Genomic DNA, 16,201 nt, shown 5'->3' with positions numbered 1-16,201 from the left:
GAGATATTTAGGGTTAAAGTTTGTTTCTGTTCTATAAAGTGAAAAATTCAACTTCAAATATCTCGAAAACTATTAGATAGATTTTGTTTGTATTTTACCTGTATATGAAGACTACTATTCTCTATAATTGTGTAAATTCTAGTAAAAATCTATCGAGCAGAAAACGAGATATTTAGGGTTAAAATTTGTTTCTGTTCTATATAGTGAAAAATTCAACTTCAAATATCTCGAAAACTACTCGATAGATTTTGTTTGTATTTTACCTGTATATGAAGACTACTATTGTCTACAATTGTGTAAATTCTATTAAAAATCTATCTAGCAGAAAACGAGATAATTTGGGTTAAAGTTCGTTTCTGTTCTATAAAGTGAAAAATTCAACTTCATATATCTCGAAAACTACTCGATAGATTTTGTTTATATTTTACCTGTGTATGAAGACATTTATTGGCTATAATTTTGTAAATTCTAGTAAAAATCTGTCGAGCAGAAAACGAGATATTTAGGGTTAATATTTGTTTCCGTTTTATAAAGTGAGAACTTCAACTTCAATTATCTCGAAAAGTACTCAATAGATTTTTTTTATATTTTACCTGTGTATGAAGACTTCTATTGTCTACAATTGTGTAAATTCTAGTATAACTCTATCGAGCAGAAAACGAGATATTTAGGGTTAAAGTTTGTTTCTGTTCTAAAAGGTGAAAAATTCAAATTCAAATATCTCGAAAACTACTCGATAGATTTTGTTTATATTTTACCTGTATATGAAAACTACTATTATCTACAATTGTGTAAATTCTAGTAAAAATCTATCGAGCAGAAAACGAGATATTTAGGGTTAAACTTTGTTTCCGTTCTAAAAGGTGAAAAATTCAACTTCAAATATCTCGAAAACTACTCAATAGATCTTGTTTATATTTTACCTGTGTATGAAGACTACTATTGTCTACAATTGTGTAAATTCTAGTAAAAATCTATCGAGCAGAAAACGAGATATTTAGGGTTAAAGTTTGTTTCTGTTCTAAAAGGTGAAAAATTCAACTTCAAATATCTCGAAAACTACTCGATAGATTTTGTTTATATTTTACCTGTGTATGAAGACATTTATTGGCTATAATTTTGTAAATTCTAGTAAAAATCTGTCGAGCAGAAAACGAGATATTTAGGGTTAATATTTGTTTCCGTTTTATAAAGTGAGAACTTCAACTTCAATTATCTCGAAAAGTACTCGATAGATTTTTTTTATATTTTACCTGTGTATGAAGACTTCTATTGTCTACAATTGTGTAAATTCTAGTAAAAATCTATCGAGCAGAAAACGAGATATTTAGGGTTAAAGTTTGTTTCTGTTCTAAAAGGTGAAAAATTCAACTTCAAATATCTCGAAAACTACTCGATAGATTTTGTTTATATTTTACCTGTGTATGAAGACATTTATTGGCTATAATTTTGTAAATTCTAGTAAAAATCTGTCGAGCAGAAAACGAGATATTTAGGGTTAATATTTGTTTCCGTTTTATAAAGTGAGAACTTCAACTTCAATTATCTCGAAAAGTACTCGATAGATCTTGTTTATATTTTACCTGTGTATGAAGACTACTATTGTCTACAATTGTGTAAATTCTAGTAAAAATCTATCGAGCAGAAAACGAGATATTTAGGGTTAAAGTTTGTTTCTGTTCTAAAAGGTGAAAAATTCAACTTCAAATATCTCGAAAACTGCTCGATAGATTTTTACTAGAATTTACACAATTATAGACAATAGTGGTCTTCACATACAGATGAAATTTAAACAAAATCTATCGAGTAGTTTTCGAGAATTTTGAAGTTGAAATTTTCACTTTATAGAACAGAAATAAACTTTAACCCTAAATATCTCGTTTTCTTCTCGTTAGATTTTTACTAGAATTTAAACAATTATAGACAATAGTGGTCTTCACATACAGATAAAATCTAAACAAAATCTATTGAGTAGTTTTCGAGAATTTTGAAGTTGAAGTTTTCACCTTTTAGAACAGAAACAAACTTTAACCCTAATTATCACGTTTTCTTGTCGTTAGATTTTAATAGAATTTACACAATTCTAGACAATAGTGGTCTTCATACACAGGTAAAATAAAAACAAAATCTATCGAGTAGTTTTCGAGATATTTGAAGTTGAAGTTTTCACTTTATAGAACGGAAACAAACTTTAACCCTAAATATCTCGTTTTCTGCTCGATAGATTTTTACTAGAATTTACACAATTATAGGCAATAGTAGTCTTCATATACAGGTTAAATATAAACAAAATCTATCGAGTAGTTTTCGAGATATTTGAAGTTGAAGTTTTCACTTTATAGTACAGAAACAAACTTTAACCCTAAATATCTCGTTTTCTGCTCGATAGATTTTTACTAGAATTTACACAATTATAGACAATAGTTGTCTTCATATACAGGTAAAATATAAACAATATCTATTGAGTATTTATCGAGATATTTGAAGTTTAAATTTTCACCTTTTAGAACAGAAACAAATTTTAACTCCGAATATCTCGTTTCCTACTCGACAGATTTTTACTAAACTTTATACAGTTATATACAATAATAGTCTTTATATACAGATAAAACATAAACAAAATCTATCGAGTAGTTTTTGAGATTGATTTTTACTTTATATATCTCTCTTCCTAATGTTGAAATTTTAATGAATTCCTTACCATATTATAGATGAATGTTTTCTCTATAACTAGTTAATTGTAATGATTTCTCTCAGCTTTAAAATTCTTTTCAGAATGGTAATTTAAAAAATAAGATTTTAGGTTTCCCTTAACTTCTGTTATAGTGGTGTCTTTAATGTAAAGAGCATACCATCTATTCATTGCTAACCTGCACAGACCTGTTCATTATTCTTCGCCCCATACCTGTTCACATTGCGAGCAAGTTGTTTCTTTAATGGCTGCCATGTACACAGAGAGTGGGAGATGGAAAAAAAAGAAAATAACGTAAAATGCGGTTCGTTCTGTTTTTTTTTTTTTTTAGACCAAGTAGGCACCTGGAAGTAACGGTGCGGTTATCTGGACTGAAGTCAGTCTATGCACCCACTTTCTCTTTCAGTATTATAGACTGGAAGAGTCTGTGGGTTACTACGACTAGCCAGTCGTGAACCCACGGCAATATTCTCTCCTCTTTTTCCCTGGCGGTAGTTAAAAACAAAACAACACTGAATCAGTGATAGATGACTTCACAGCCGGTCCGTTGTTCCTGGGTTTGCCCTGCTGTATTCTCAGTGGGATAAAGTTTGTTTTTTTGCTCATGGTGGTCCATGGCTGGTTCTAATTCTTGTTTTTTTTGTTTTTATTTAGTTTTGCCAGCTCCTGGACCAGCTGAGTGAATCACGTACCGGAAATACTTGTTTTGTTGGCCTCCAAAGTGGGGGGAAAAAATAAAATCTCTTGCGAATACTCACATGACAAAGATAACACAAATAAAACCTTCTCCCACAATGAGGAAGGCTTTTAAAGTCCATACACAAATTCATGCCGGCTTTATGGGTCCATGTCTTGGTATCTTCATTGTATTGTCTTTTTAATACAATCATAATAAGGAGGACAGGAATTAACTCATTGTTTAGCGTCCTGGATGCCCACATGGAGATCCCGGGTTCGAATCTAGGTGCTGTCTCTTGGATTTTTTTTCCTTACAGCTCCCTGTCCGGTGATGGGCAATCACACTAGATTTCCAAGAGGCACTTCCGTTTACTGGTTTACTGGTATAGCATCTAAAACGGATATCAAATTGGAACATTCTGCGATATTTTCTTTGAGAGTTAATCTGACCAGTACTCCGCATACAGACTTGGGCAGCATCTGGACCAATCAATAAAAATCATTTTTATTTTTCACCTTTTTTTCCACTTTCTCAGGATATGTTTCTAGTGAAAACTAGAAATCAAAAATTATATTACAATTTCAATACTTCCTCTGACGTACTAAGGAAACTTAAGAATCAGTTGTAACTAATAGAAAGTCTGAATGAAGTACCCTTTAAGTACCCAGAAACTTGTTGGTACTTCAGCCCTAAGTTTAGTTCACCTCCAGAGTGATACTTCAACTTTAAACCGCGCTACGAGGGGGTACCCAAAAATAACCGGAATTGCGTTGCCGCGCATGGAGCTTATGTAGTACGCATTTCTGCCGCTAGACGTGTATAGCGCAATTCCTTGCCAGTTCAGTCCTGCCTGTGTTGTCTGCCTGGCTTGTTCTGTTCATCTGCAGTGATTGTTTTTACCAGCGCTGTTTTGTTCTTTTTTCGTTTTTTATGATGGCAAGTTTAAGTGAACAACGTGCAGCTCTGAAATTTTGTTTTCTACTCGGCAAAAATGCTGCTGAAAGTGTTTTAATGTTGGAAACAGCTTACAAATATGACGCTATGGGAAAAACTCAAGTATACGAGTGGTTTACTCGGTTTAAAAATGGCGACATGTCGATTGATGACAAACCTCGTTCTGGACGTCCATCAACTGCCCGAATCGACGAAAATGTTGAAAAAATTCGAGAGCTGGTGTTCACAGACCGTCGACAGACAATTGATCAACTGTCAGAGAGTAGTGGGTTATCTTGGAGCTCGGTTCAGCGAATTTTAACGGAAGATTTGGGGATGAAAAGGGTTGCTGCCAAGTTTGTTCCTCGAGTTCTGACTGACAATCAAAAAGAACATCGAGTTGAAACATGTCGTGCTTTGAAACAACAGCTTGAAACTGATCCAGACTTTCTGTCAAAGGTCATTACTGGTGATGAGTCATGGTGCTATGGTTATGACCCAGAATCAAAGCAACAGTCGAGCCAATGGAAGACGTCATCTTCACCCCGACCAAAAAAATGTCGTCAAGTCAAGTCAAACATCAAAACAATGCTGATTTGCTTTTTTGATGCCAAAGGCGTAGTCCATTCAGAGTTTGTCCCCCCGGGTCAGACCGTCAATCAAACCTTGTATTTGGAAGTTTTGAAAAGATTGCGCAATAGTGTTCGCCAAAAAAGACCCGATTTGTGGCAAACAGGAGACTGGTTCTTCCACCACGACAATGCACCTGCACACACAGCCATCTCTGTTACACAGTTTTTGGCTAAAAATGGCATGGTTCCGCTGCCCCACGCACCTTACTCGCCTGACCTGGCTCCGTGCGACTTTTTCTTATTTCCACGCATGAAAAAGGGCATGAAAGATCACCGATTTGACAACATTGAAGAGGTCAAGAAAAAAACGAAGAAGGAGCTGTCAGCCATTTCTAAAGATGACTACAAAAAATGTTTCGAACAGTGGAAGCACCGGTGGGACAAATGTATTAGTTGTAATGGAGAGTATTTTGAAGGGGATAAGGTTGTTCTGTAAAAAATTTTGTAAATAAATAGCTTTTAAAAAATAATTCCGGTTTTTTTTGGGTACCCCCTCGTAAATATTTGCGGTTCAATCTCAGACTTGCAAAAAGGCTTTTTCTTTCTCTCTCTCTCTCTCTCTCTCTCATCCTCTATCTAAAGTAATGTTGGTAGACCTGATTTATAGTATAGCAGATGTTTCACTAACTGGTACTTCCGTTTCGCAGTTCTATCTCACCTGAATACAGAATGAGCTTGAAAGGTTTCCGTTTTATTTACTTCATCTATATGTAAATTTATGTCTAGTTTATATGTATGGTGATCCAGGATACTACGTCCGGCCGATGGGGATATCATGTAGTTTTTTTTATCCCAAGAAAAAATGTGGATTTTCTAGAGTCCTGTAATATATTAGGGAAAAGTTCTCAATACCAGTGTATTAAAATGATTTTTTTTTTTTTTTATTTAAATGGAATCTGAATAAATTCTCTCCTTGAAAAGCGGATTCTGGAAGAGGATTAAATTAGGGAATTAACCCTGCACTTTGAGTCTTCATAGATTCATGACAAAAAAGCGAGTCCACTCCCGGATGTAATCACCTAACATGCGCAAATCGAAGTGCAACTATAAGTGACATAACCTCTACAACTCCTCTACAACTACATGGTGGCCAAAAATACCTATCTACAGCTGCGATCAGCTCTCTATTTGACTCATGCATTTTCTGGTCCAGAAATTTTGGAAATAGATGGATGTTAGAAGCTGCCTAATCTGGTCGATAGGGTGGTGGGATTCCTACAGACTCTGCTTCAAATCGCAACTGAAGGTTCCAATTTTGGTTTTAGAGAGCCCGGCTATCTGGGAGTTGCGATGGGTGCTTGCATCTGGGTCCTGGAAAAATGGTCTTCAGGGGGGTGGGGTGGTTAGACTTCCCTCCAAAGTGTATGATGCAGAAGAAACAAAAACGAATGGTAGAAAAATTATCTTGTGAATAATACCTATTTCCACACCAATAGAAGCTAGCAGTCTATTCCCTCGTATTATTGACTTACCCAGAAGTCGGTGCTGGATGTGTAGTAGGCCAGGAAGGCTGTAAGGGCGTGTTTGCGAAAATAAGGATTGTATGGTTCGCCACTCTGGAAGAGGAATAGTAGATAGATTGGGGCAGTTCTGTCACATTACAAGGTTCCCTTGAGTTTAATCCAGGACAGCGCTAGAAAGTGAGTGTGGGTTCGTCCTAGCTACACGGCCACCCGGGGGATAGACAACTCACACATCTGTGTATCTACACACACTAAGGAGAGACAAATTAAATTCTCCCGTCTGTCTGGAGATGGGAGATGCCAATCTATACCATTGTCTCGAGTATGATGCCTCGTCGCTCCTTGTTGTGCCCCCTAAAGATTCCCCAAACTTAAGTCAGCCATTTAGCCTTCTTTACCTTCTCTAAGCCAACTTCTTTCTCAGAACAAAGGCTTTTCCTAAAGTTTTCTTTTTGTTTTCTCCCCAATTGGAGGAAACTTTCTCTAACTGAGAGAGAAAAAAAAAAGAAAAGCCAAACAAAACGGATTGTTTGAATTTTCCTTTAATTAATTCTGGTTATTTTTCATCGTTTTCAGGAATGATGAAGGTATTTTAATTTTCCATTGGGTGTGCTACGATCTGCCCATATGTTTTTACTGTGTTTTCCCTGTAACCTTGCTTTTCTGTAACCTCACTAGTACAGACCCCTTCTTTAGGATATTTCCGGATAACTTTCCTGGAGAACTTGAAGGAGTGGGCTGCAGTTCATTTTCTCTGATCGGAAAAGCTCAATAAGTGGTTTTTGGAGTTTCACTAGAGGGTAACTCACCTGCATTATAAGCGTTTGTTAAGGCGACATTCCGTGTTATCCCTGTTGCTAGTCGCGCAATAATTAAGGTTAAAATCGATGTGTTGCTAAAATCGGTAATACTCAAGGCCTAGACCGGGAATAGAACCCAGTGCCGTTCTTAGCTATGAGGGCCTCTCCTCTAACCTCGTTCGGCTACTGTGGCGCCTTATTTATATTTTATACTTAATAGACTTACCTACAAACTTATCGTTGTTAATTTTTGAAGAATTCAGCTGCACTATATTAATTATACAAACAATATAAAGGCGCCACGATAGCCTAGGCCCGCAACGCTAAGATGTATTGCGATACTAGGCTATATTCCCAGTTTTTAACTTTAATGGTTAATATGAGAAATTTACAAGTAAAGTACGTTTGCAAGTCGCCACGATAGCCGAGCGGTTAGAGGCTAGACCCGCAAAGCTAAGATGTATTGCGGTACTAGGCTATATTCCCAGTTTTTAACTTTAATGGTTAATATGAGAAATTTACAAGTAAAGTACGTTTGCAAGTCGCCACGATAGCCGAGCGGTTAGAGGCTAGACCCGCAAAGCTAAGATGTATTGCGGTACTAGGCTATATTCCCCAGTCTATACCTTTAATGGTTAATATGAGAAATTTTGCAGTTAAGTATGTTTGCTAGTCGCCTCCGTCCACGACACCTAATTGGGTAGTTGGATGTAAAGTCGGCCTGAAAAAATAGGCAATCACTTTACTTTTTACTAACTACGAGTATATACAAAGGCCAATGTCTCCCAAACTGCATGTGTGTAAACTGTACGTCGGCTGTTGGCAAAGAGATACGTACTGTGAGAACAGATATTTGAGGCAAACAGCTAGCGTATACAACAGATAAGGTCTAGACAGTTTCTGATAGACAGCTGAGTGCAGTGTAACAAGGTTACGTCAAGGTTAAACACGCCCACCGCGGCTGATAACCCCAAACACACTCATAGTTGGTTTTTGTTTTTGTTTTTTTTACGAGTATGTTCAGTAGCAATACCCGCCATTGTTTATCTACTAAAACACGAACCGTTTTCATTTCCGGCAATAATAATCCTATCGCTGATAAGCAGTTTTAATTAATTCATGACATTTATTTTAATTTTTATTTATTTTTTTTTTTTTGCTGTTTATTGTAAACAAAGATAACATAATATTTGTTGTGATTATTACATTCTTTTGTTCTCTAGACAGAAAGTCTTATTAATTGTTTAATTTGGTCAAAAGTTTGTCTTTTCTTTTAAAACAAAATTAACATTAAATATTGCTCCTTATTTTACACATTTCTTGTGTTGTACAGTTCGTCTTTATCTTTCGAATGTTTAAAGTGTAAAAGGAAAATAGAAAAGTTGAACACGTCTTGATATTTGTTTAATTTTTTTTTTCGCCCCCTACCTCTTTTTCCCAGCCATTAAGTATTTTATGATTTTTAAGGAAAAAGATTTTCCCTCGGACAGGAAATTAAAGATGGCAGCCAGGTAGAAAGTAGACGATAAGAAGTCAGCCAGTAGCTTCTCTTGCCATACGTAATCAACTTAAATTAATATTTTGTAAAAACGCTCGCTGAATATCAAAACATTCGTTCCGTTCGTTCTGTTATTCTCTTTCTCTTGAAATCTGTATTGTCTGTGCGATTGTGTGTGTGTCTGTGTTCAAATTGTTCCTTTCTCTACGGTTCGTAGATTGCTTTATCAAGCAGGCAGTGACTTTTTAATATTAATATCGATACTATCTTTCGATTACTACTGCCACGCTTTTATCCATTCCAAACTAAGTTATGGCATCTATTAAACGAAATTACAGTTTTAATAATAATGCTTTAAAAAAATATCTGGGGCTGAAATAACCCAATCCTTTTCGGTAAAATTCTTTTTAATTCTAACTTTGTATTTGTATGAATATAAAATTGAATAATTTTACTGAAAGAAAATTGATTTTGAAGACATACGTAAGTACGAGGTGTGGCTGTTAGATAACTAGACTATTGCTGTAAAACATTTTATTTTAAATTTATACTTATTTAGTTAGCATCACCTTCAATATACACCCCTCCCCTATCCCTACAACGGCTCCAACGGACTGAAATCTTGCTCCTTTTTGACTTTGGGGAACAGATCTAAAGTCACATGGGGCGGCCAGGTCAGGCGAATAAGGCGGATGAGGCCTAAAACTGGGATGTTGTACTTGGCTAGAAACGTCTTACGACAGACAGTGCAGTGTGAGCCGGCGCCGCATGTCTTGATGGGAGAACCCTGAGGAATTGTTCTTCCACAAAGTCGGGTCTTTTTTTTTCATTACTCTTTCACGGAGTTGAGCAAGCACCTGACGCGGTAATGTTGATTAATTATAATTGATATTTGCATCCGTTTTTGGACGTGGAAGGGCGACCTGGGCGGTCATCGTCTCCGACTTCTTCTCGGCCATCTTGGAAACGCTTGAACCACTCAAAAACTTGCGCACGTGATTAACATTTATCGCCATAAACTTCTTTTAATAAAAGATAAGTTTCAGTAGCGGTTTTACCAAGTATCATGTGAAATTTCACGACAATTCGTAGCTCTACTACATTGTGTAGTATCACATGTTTTCGGCAAAACGAAACTAACACCTCTTACACAAACGACGATTCCGGTCAGACAGATTTCTCTACAAAAACACATGAGACGCTGCAATCTGGAAAGAGAAGGCTTTACGCTGCACACAGCTGTCGGTCGTTAGGATTTGGCGCATGCATAGTTCTATCTGTAGCATCATCAGTCTCGTTATTTAATAGCCACACCTCGTATGTATTTGAACAAAATATTTTGAAAATGAAAAGTTGCAAGAAGTTCGCAGCTGTAATTTCTTCAGATTTTAAAGTTTTGGCTTAAACAATTGTTCTAAATGTTTACATTTTTTTAAAACACCGTTTTGACCGTATAACAGCTGTTTGACGCTAGTGGCCCATTTTAAAAAAAAAATTGTATTTTTTTTAATTATGGGCTATGGTAATTACCTAGTAAAAAAATCTAATTTGGTAGTTGTTCGTAAAATAGGCAATTAATTTACTAGTAGATAGGAAGCCAGCAGACCTAAGCAGGTATAACAACATGTCTTGCCAAGTTTGCACAGCAGAGTGCTCTGCTCTCTCCGCCGACGGCCAATGTTATGTTGGCAACGCTGGGATAACCACTGTATAAACTTACCCATCAGTATAATTTGATAATAAACCACTATCATCTATCCTCCCGCGCTTTCTCTTAATGGTAGTTACGCGCGCTGCTTCACTCTAACCCTCCCTCTCACTCACTCTTTCCCGCCATATAATTTTACTTTATACATGTGTATAACTATTAATAATGGCGGTTCTATTACTTAGTAATTACTAGTTTACAAGCCCCATTTACCTCAATTAACGTCACTGTAATCAACTTTGTACAGTAATCTACCACTTAAAATTAATTTCCGCTTTTCCACTAGCTAATATTATTAAGTGCAATTTTCACATTTAAACTATTTACTGTCGCTTTACTGCCATTTTTGGTTTTTATTAATATTTTCTTCGTTACGTTCAAACATAAAAAAAAAATGATAGCTTAAAAAGATTTGTTTATAAACTTTGAACAAAAAAATAGTTCTAAACATTTCAAATTCTTGATTTTCTGTGTTCCCTCCGCCCCACTTCAAGTGCGTATTAAACAAGAGTGGACGCGTACGTATAAAGGAAATGCATCTTTCTACAAGCTGCGGGAGCCAATAAGTGTCGACATCTTTAATTGATTTCACACAACTCTCTATTTGATGGTCAAAGTTTAGAATTGTTTCCAGCGACTAGCGCTTTCTAGTAGAGTTCTTGTAACTATTTCTCTGGTAAGTTTTAGAGAATTAATAGTGAAGGCGCGTGAAATTTTTGATTCTATTTTAACAGAATATCCAATTTAAAATATATTTTAATAAAAAATGAATATTAGTTTTAAAACGAAATTGTTAACAAGTTTTTTTTTATATTTAAACCCACTTTAATTGTGGTGTTTGCCTCGCGATCCACTTAACAAATACCAAAAGGTTAATGTAAACATGTTTCTGTTCAAATAAAGTGATCGCCTATTTTTTCAGGCGGAGCTTAACGTCCAATAACCAATTAGGCGTCGTGGACGGGGGCAGGAGCTCATACATTACTGTAAACAATTTTCAGTAAAAATAAAAAAAAGTAGCTTTACAGCTGGGATTCGAACCGGGGATCTTCCACACACCAAGCCTCGTACTTGACCACTAGACCACCGCCACATTTATTATTCTAGTGTATATAAACACTTTAAACCATCACAAAATTTCCAATACGAATTTTCTGCCCATCACTGATTAATCTTTGAAAAAAAAACCCGATGTTATTAACTATGCAATTTATTAAATAATTTGTGGTAATTAAACTCGCATTCTTGAGTATTTAATTAATTTTTTTGGAAGAACAACGTAAAGTACCTTCAGTTTTTAATAAATTTCCTTTTAATTTAACCTGCGGCTTACCAGCCGATTTTAACCTGCGGCTAACCAGCCCCACCTTACAGAATTTTATGGACTCTGCAGAGAGGAGGTGAAGCGCAAACCCCACGGTATATGCTTCTTTAACCTGTCTTAAGTCCTGCCGATATATTGCGGTTCAGATTTATTTCAAAATATGGACGGTAGAGATGGAAGAAGAGCAACCAGGTCTGGGTTTGGTGTTTTAAGGCGGCACTTGCGCACGATCACGTGCAAGCTCGCGAGCTCTTACTGTTCCGTTTCCGTTTCCGAAGTGTGACTAGTCACTCGATCCTCTTCTATTACTCAAAGTTCTAGCTCAATAATTTTCCTTCAAAAATTAGTGAAATAGTCTCAGCTGTTATCATTGCAGGAAAAATCTACTCAGTCCTCCTTATAGGAACACGTTTAACTATATTTCCTTTTCATGGAGATCCATGCTTCCTAGCCTTCATCTCCGAAGTAAGAACTTAGAAGGACTTGGCAAAGCAGTATTTTTGGAACAACTGTGTCAGAACGAAGAACCAATAGTTCTTCATTATAGTCCTGCAGAGCGTGCAGTCAAGACTCTAACTCCATTTTGGTTTCATTTAAAATAGATTTGATGACTCTCTGAGGGTTGTGATTTAGAATTTATAACATTGCCTGTCCTTTTATCTTCTTATAGCGTATTGACAAACAGTACGAACAGAGAATAATAGATCAGTATTCTACCTCAGGAGAGATTCTGTTATAAGTTATTTTACAATAACCCAGTAAAATCTCTCCGCTTCATTTCATGATTAAACTACAATACACACACACACACATATACCACTTTATAGATCATGTTACGACCGGCACGCTGTCTGTACTCTACAAACAAAGTTTTAATCAAACGCAAGTTTAATTACACTGAAGGACTCTACGGCGAAAATTTAAACCAGTTTTCTTGTTTCTTGTTAAATTAACTGATTTAGATAGCTGTGTGGCAGCTAGCACGCTTTTCCCATTGTGCCATTGCCTCCTTAATATATAATACACACAAACAAACATACACAGCGTGACGTTAAGTGACGCCCACCGCCATTTTGTTACTGGATATCTACTAAAATAACACTGTGGGTTGCTAATAGCAACCTTTTATTGTAGGATATCGGTCTTTAATTTGGTTTTATTAACTTTTTATTATCTAAAACAGGTTTTGAAACTATTTCCAAAGCATGATCGTGAAAGCGAACTCATTCATAAGTTAAAATAGAATAAGTTTATTGTTTCTTTAATATTTCTATTGGAAAAAACTTTAACTAAAAAAATGAAGTAAAGTAACTGCCTATTTTTTCAGGCGGGGCTTAACGTCCAACTACCAATTAGGTGTCGTGGTCGGAGGCGACTAGCAAACATACTTTACTATAAATTTCTCATATTAACCATTAAAGGTATAGACTGGGAATATAGCCTAGCACCGCAATACATCTTAGCTTTGCGGGTCTAGCCTCTAACCGCTCCGGCTACCGGGGCGATTAGCAAACATACTTTACTATAAATTTCTCATATTAACCATATAAGGTATAGATAGACTGGGAATATAGCCTAGTACTGCAATACATCTTAGCTTTGCCCTGGAACAGGATGTGTAGATCTAAAAGTTCTAGATCTAAATATATGCAAACTAGTGCACCCAGTAATGCAAAGTGAATCGTAGGAACGATTTTAGAGAAAAATGGAACTTATTCTTGATCGATGATGACCAAAATCTCCATGTAGCTTCCTCTGTTCGCGTCTTTAAGTTTGAACTATTTACATGCTTTACGGAGAATACACGCACACACAGAGACAAATTGGTAAAAACCAGTTTTTCGGACTCTGGGGACCTCGAAATGGCTACTTCCAGTCACTAACTCATAATTGAAAATCTGCACGAATACAAATAGCTTCTGCGAGCACCTCTCTTGAAAGGTGTGACTACAAATTATCGAAATTATAATTAATAAAAGTGTGGTAACACTGTCTGTTTCAGAGTGGGTGGTGGACGGGGGTTTGGAGGTGGTTGTACCGTCTGGACATGTAGCCCTGTCTGGCGATCTGGAGGTGCATGTGCAAGGCGGATGGGCAGGACTGACCGGCAGGTTGCATCTGTTGCAACGGGCCACCGAACAGGATTGGCAGCATATGGGCACAGTGCCGCTCACCTGGACCAATACTACGCAGGCGCAGGCTAGATTCCCTTGCGGTGTCATCACCAGCGGCGGTAGTTACGGCATCAAACTTACTGTTGATACGTCTAAGAATCTATCCACTAACAACCAGGTGAGCGAAAGGAATCCAAATTAGATTCTCTCACTAGGTAAGGTGCGTATATTTGCGATCGTGCCAAACTTTTTTTTTCACCGGAAATAATCTTTTTTTGAGGTCTTCTGAGACCGGAAATAAGTGGTTTTCAGAAAATGATCTGTCTGCAGTGGAAGCACTACTTTATTGAGCAAATCTTTTACTTATTCCAAATTTCCTACGACTATTGTTGGGAACATTGTCCCAGGAACATCCGGGAGTTGGGAGATGGACAGGCTTTAGGACCATAAGACCATTAAAGGAACAAAATAGAACGTAATGTTTCCGTTTTGTGTTGCATACATTATAAACGAGTGTTGAATGTGTTGCCAAAATTCCTCATAAAGAAAAGTTCAATCTAACGGAAGTACGATATTTCTCAATGGATTTTACACTTTTCTGATATTTGTTCTTCTCACAAAATGTTCCTTAAATTTTCTCTTGAATAATTCGGAGAAAATTCGTTCAATTTGAGATTTACTAAAATGTTCCCGGAAGTCAACGACTCTGACAACTGGAATAAGGGAAAAATCTTTGAGAGTGAGCACATCAGATTTTTCAAAAAAAAATCGCGGCTTTTCCGAGATTCTCTTCGAGTGAAAACCCAGTGGTTATCTTCCTGTAGTATGCTCAGCGTAGCGACATAATGTTGGAAACGTTGTGAGCGGAAGTCAAGATTCTAGACCTAAAAATGATGTTCCATGTGTGTTGATGGACGATCGAAAATCGGATAATCAGAAGCTGGATCAACATTAGGCTTATTTAGGATATCGCCTAAATCGGGTACATGAGCCTGAGAGACAACCTTGCTCTGTTCGCCCTGCTACAGTCGCATTAAGGGTTCTTGGTTCCGGTGGTGCTGTGGCAGGCGAAGTCGTACGCATACAGCAGCAGCCAGTAATCGATTGCGTCTCACATCTCGTTGCCAGGCAATGTTGAAGATCACTCCCGTTTCATTCTCCTCACAGCTTCAAATTCTTCCGATAAGGTGATCAACAACTTTCTTAGATATCGATTGATCAATTAATCAATCCGTTAATCTCTCTTAACAGGTGAAAATTCCTTTGGAATATTCCAAAATGTCGTCCAAACTTTCATTGATCAAAATGGTCGAACTAGGTTCTTGTATTCCCTAAATGTAATTCATCTCCAGTGTCCATGTATTCTTGGGTGAGGAGCCTGGTCCGGAAGGAAGAGAAAATTGAGCTTGATATATCTTCACTGGGAGAGCATTTCAGTTCGCTGCCTGCCCCCCCCCCACTCAGGATGGTCAACCAGACCATTGCTATTAGTATGTCCAAAAGCTAGCCTCTCCAAACCAACCAGCCTCTGCTTCAATCATTCTTGCTGTTATTCTTCTGGTCAGGATGTACGCCGATTCTCTCTCTTTCCTTCTAGCAGACTGCATTTGTCAAGTGTTCTGCTTTCCATTGGTTTCATTTATCAAGCTTAGACTATTCTCTCATCACTTTAGAAGACCTTTTTCAATTTATCTACTTTAAAAACAGCTGGCCAACAATGGCGCCATTTTTTTTTTTTTTTTTTTACTGTCTTCTAGCCCTCGCAATAGAGGAAGTATTGTAATCGCAAAGTTTTTCTAATTTGAATTTAGCACAAGGATATATTTTTTGTAAATCTCTTGAACTCAGTTAAATTCAAATAAGAAAAATCGTAAGTTTTATTCTAGTTACAATAGCCAAGCTTATCTTCCAAGATGTGGACACTCGTACACTTTATAGCGGTGAACATGCGGTGTAGCGAGAATAGCGGAAAACGGAAAGCACTTCAGTACAAGTGCCAGAGGAAAAAACGTTACGAACAGGCTGCGGTGTACGACTCGGACGACAAAGCGGGGACTGAAACAGAGCAATGAGCCGTCGGAAGTTGTCGTAAGTACGACAACTGCCGAGGTCCATGCGTGCGATGCGATTAGCATACATTGGGGGACAGAAAGGAGTTAGAATGAGTTGAAACACCCCTTATTATGTATCCAATGTATTCCTCCACATAGTCCTAAATATCCTAATTTGCTTAATTCCTAATTGTTGTCAATGACCTAATTCATTCTCGGCTTCCTTTAATTTCCACAATAGCCTAACCATACATCCTAATCCCAATAGCACAAGCCTTATCCACAACGGGCCATCCCGAAAGTCCTC

The 16,201-nt window shown here is 37.0% G+C and overlaps 1 protein-coding gene across 18 annotated transcripts in view; it reads left to right on the top strand.

Moving 5' to 3' along the window:
• gogo (thrombospondin-1 like protein golden goal) overlaps positions 1-16,201 on the top strand; it is a 499,603-nt gene that overhangs the window by 443,576 nt on the left and 39,826 nt on the right. For 10 of the 18 annotated variants that reach the window (XM_074124324.1, XM_074124332.1, XM_074124278.1 and 7 more), the window contains one exon: positions 13,732-14,021. The exons of the other annotated variants lie outside the window; for them this stretch is intronic. In XM_074124324.1, coding sequence (XP_073980425.1) covers positions 13,732-14,021 — 290 coding nt within the window. The remainder of the gene's footprint in view (positions 1-13,731; positions 14,022-16,201) is intronic. 18 annotated transcript variants of the gene reach the window in all.

This window comes from Rhodnius prolixus, unplaced genomic scaffold (assembly GCF_049639745.1).
Source record: "Rhodnius prolixus isolate KJV_2025 unplaced genomic scaffold, Rpr scaffold_1, whole genome shotgun sequence".
NCBI lineage: Eukaryota > Metazoa > Arthropoda > Insecta > Hemiptera > Reduviidae > Rhodnius > Rhodnius prolixus.
The sequence above is the reverse complement of the archived record's forward strand: the minus strand, read 5'-3'. Positions and strand labels throughout refer to the sequence as shown.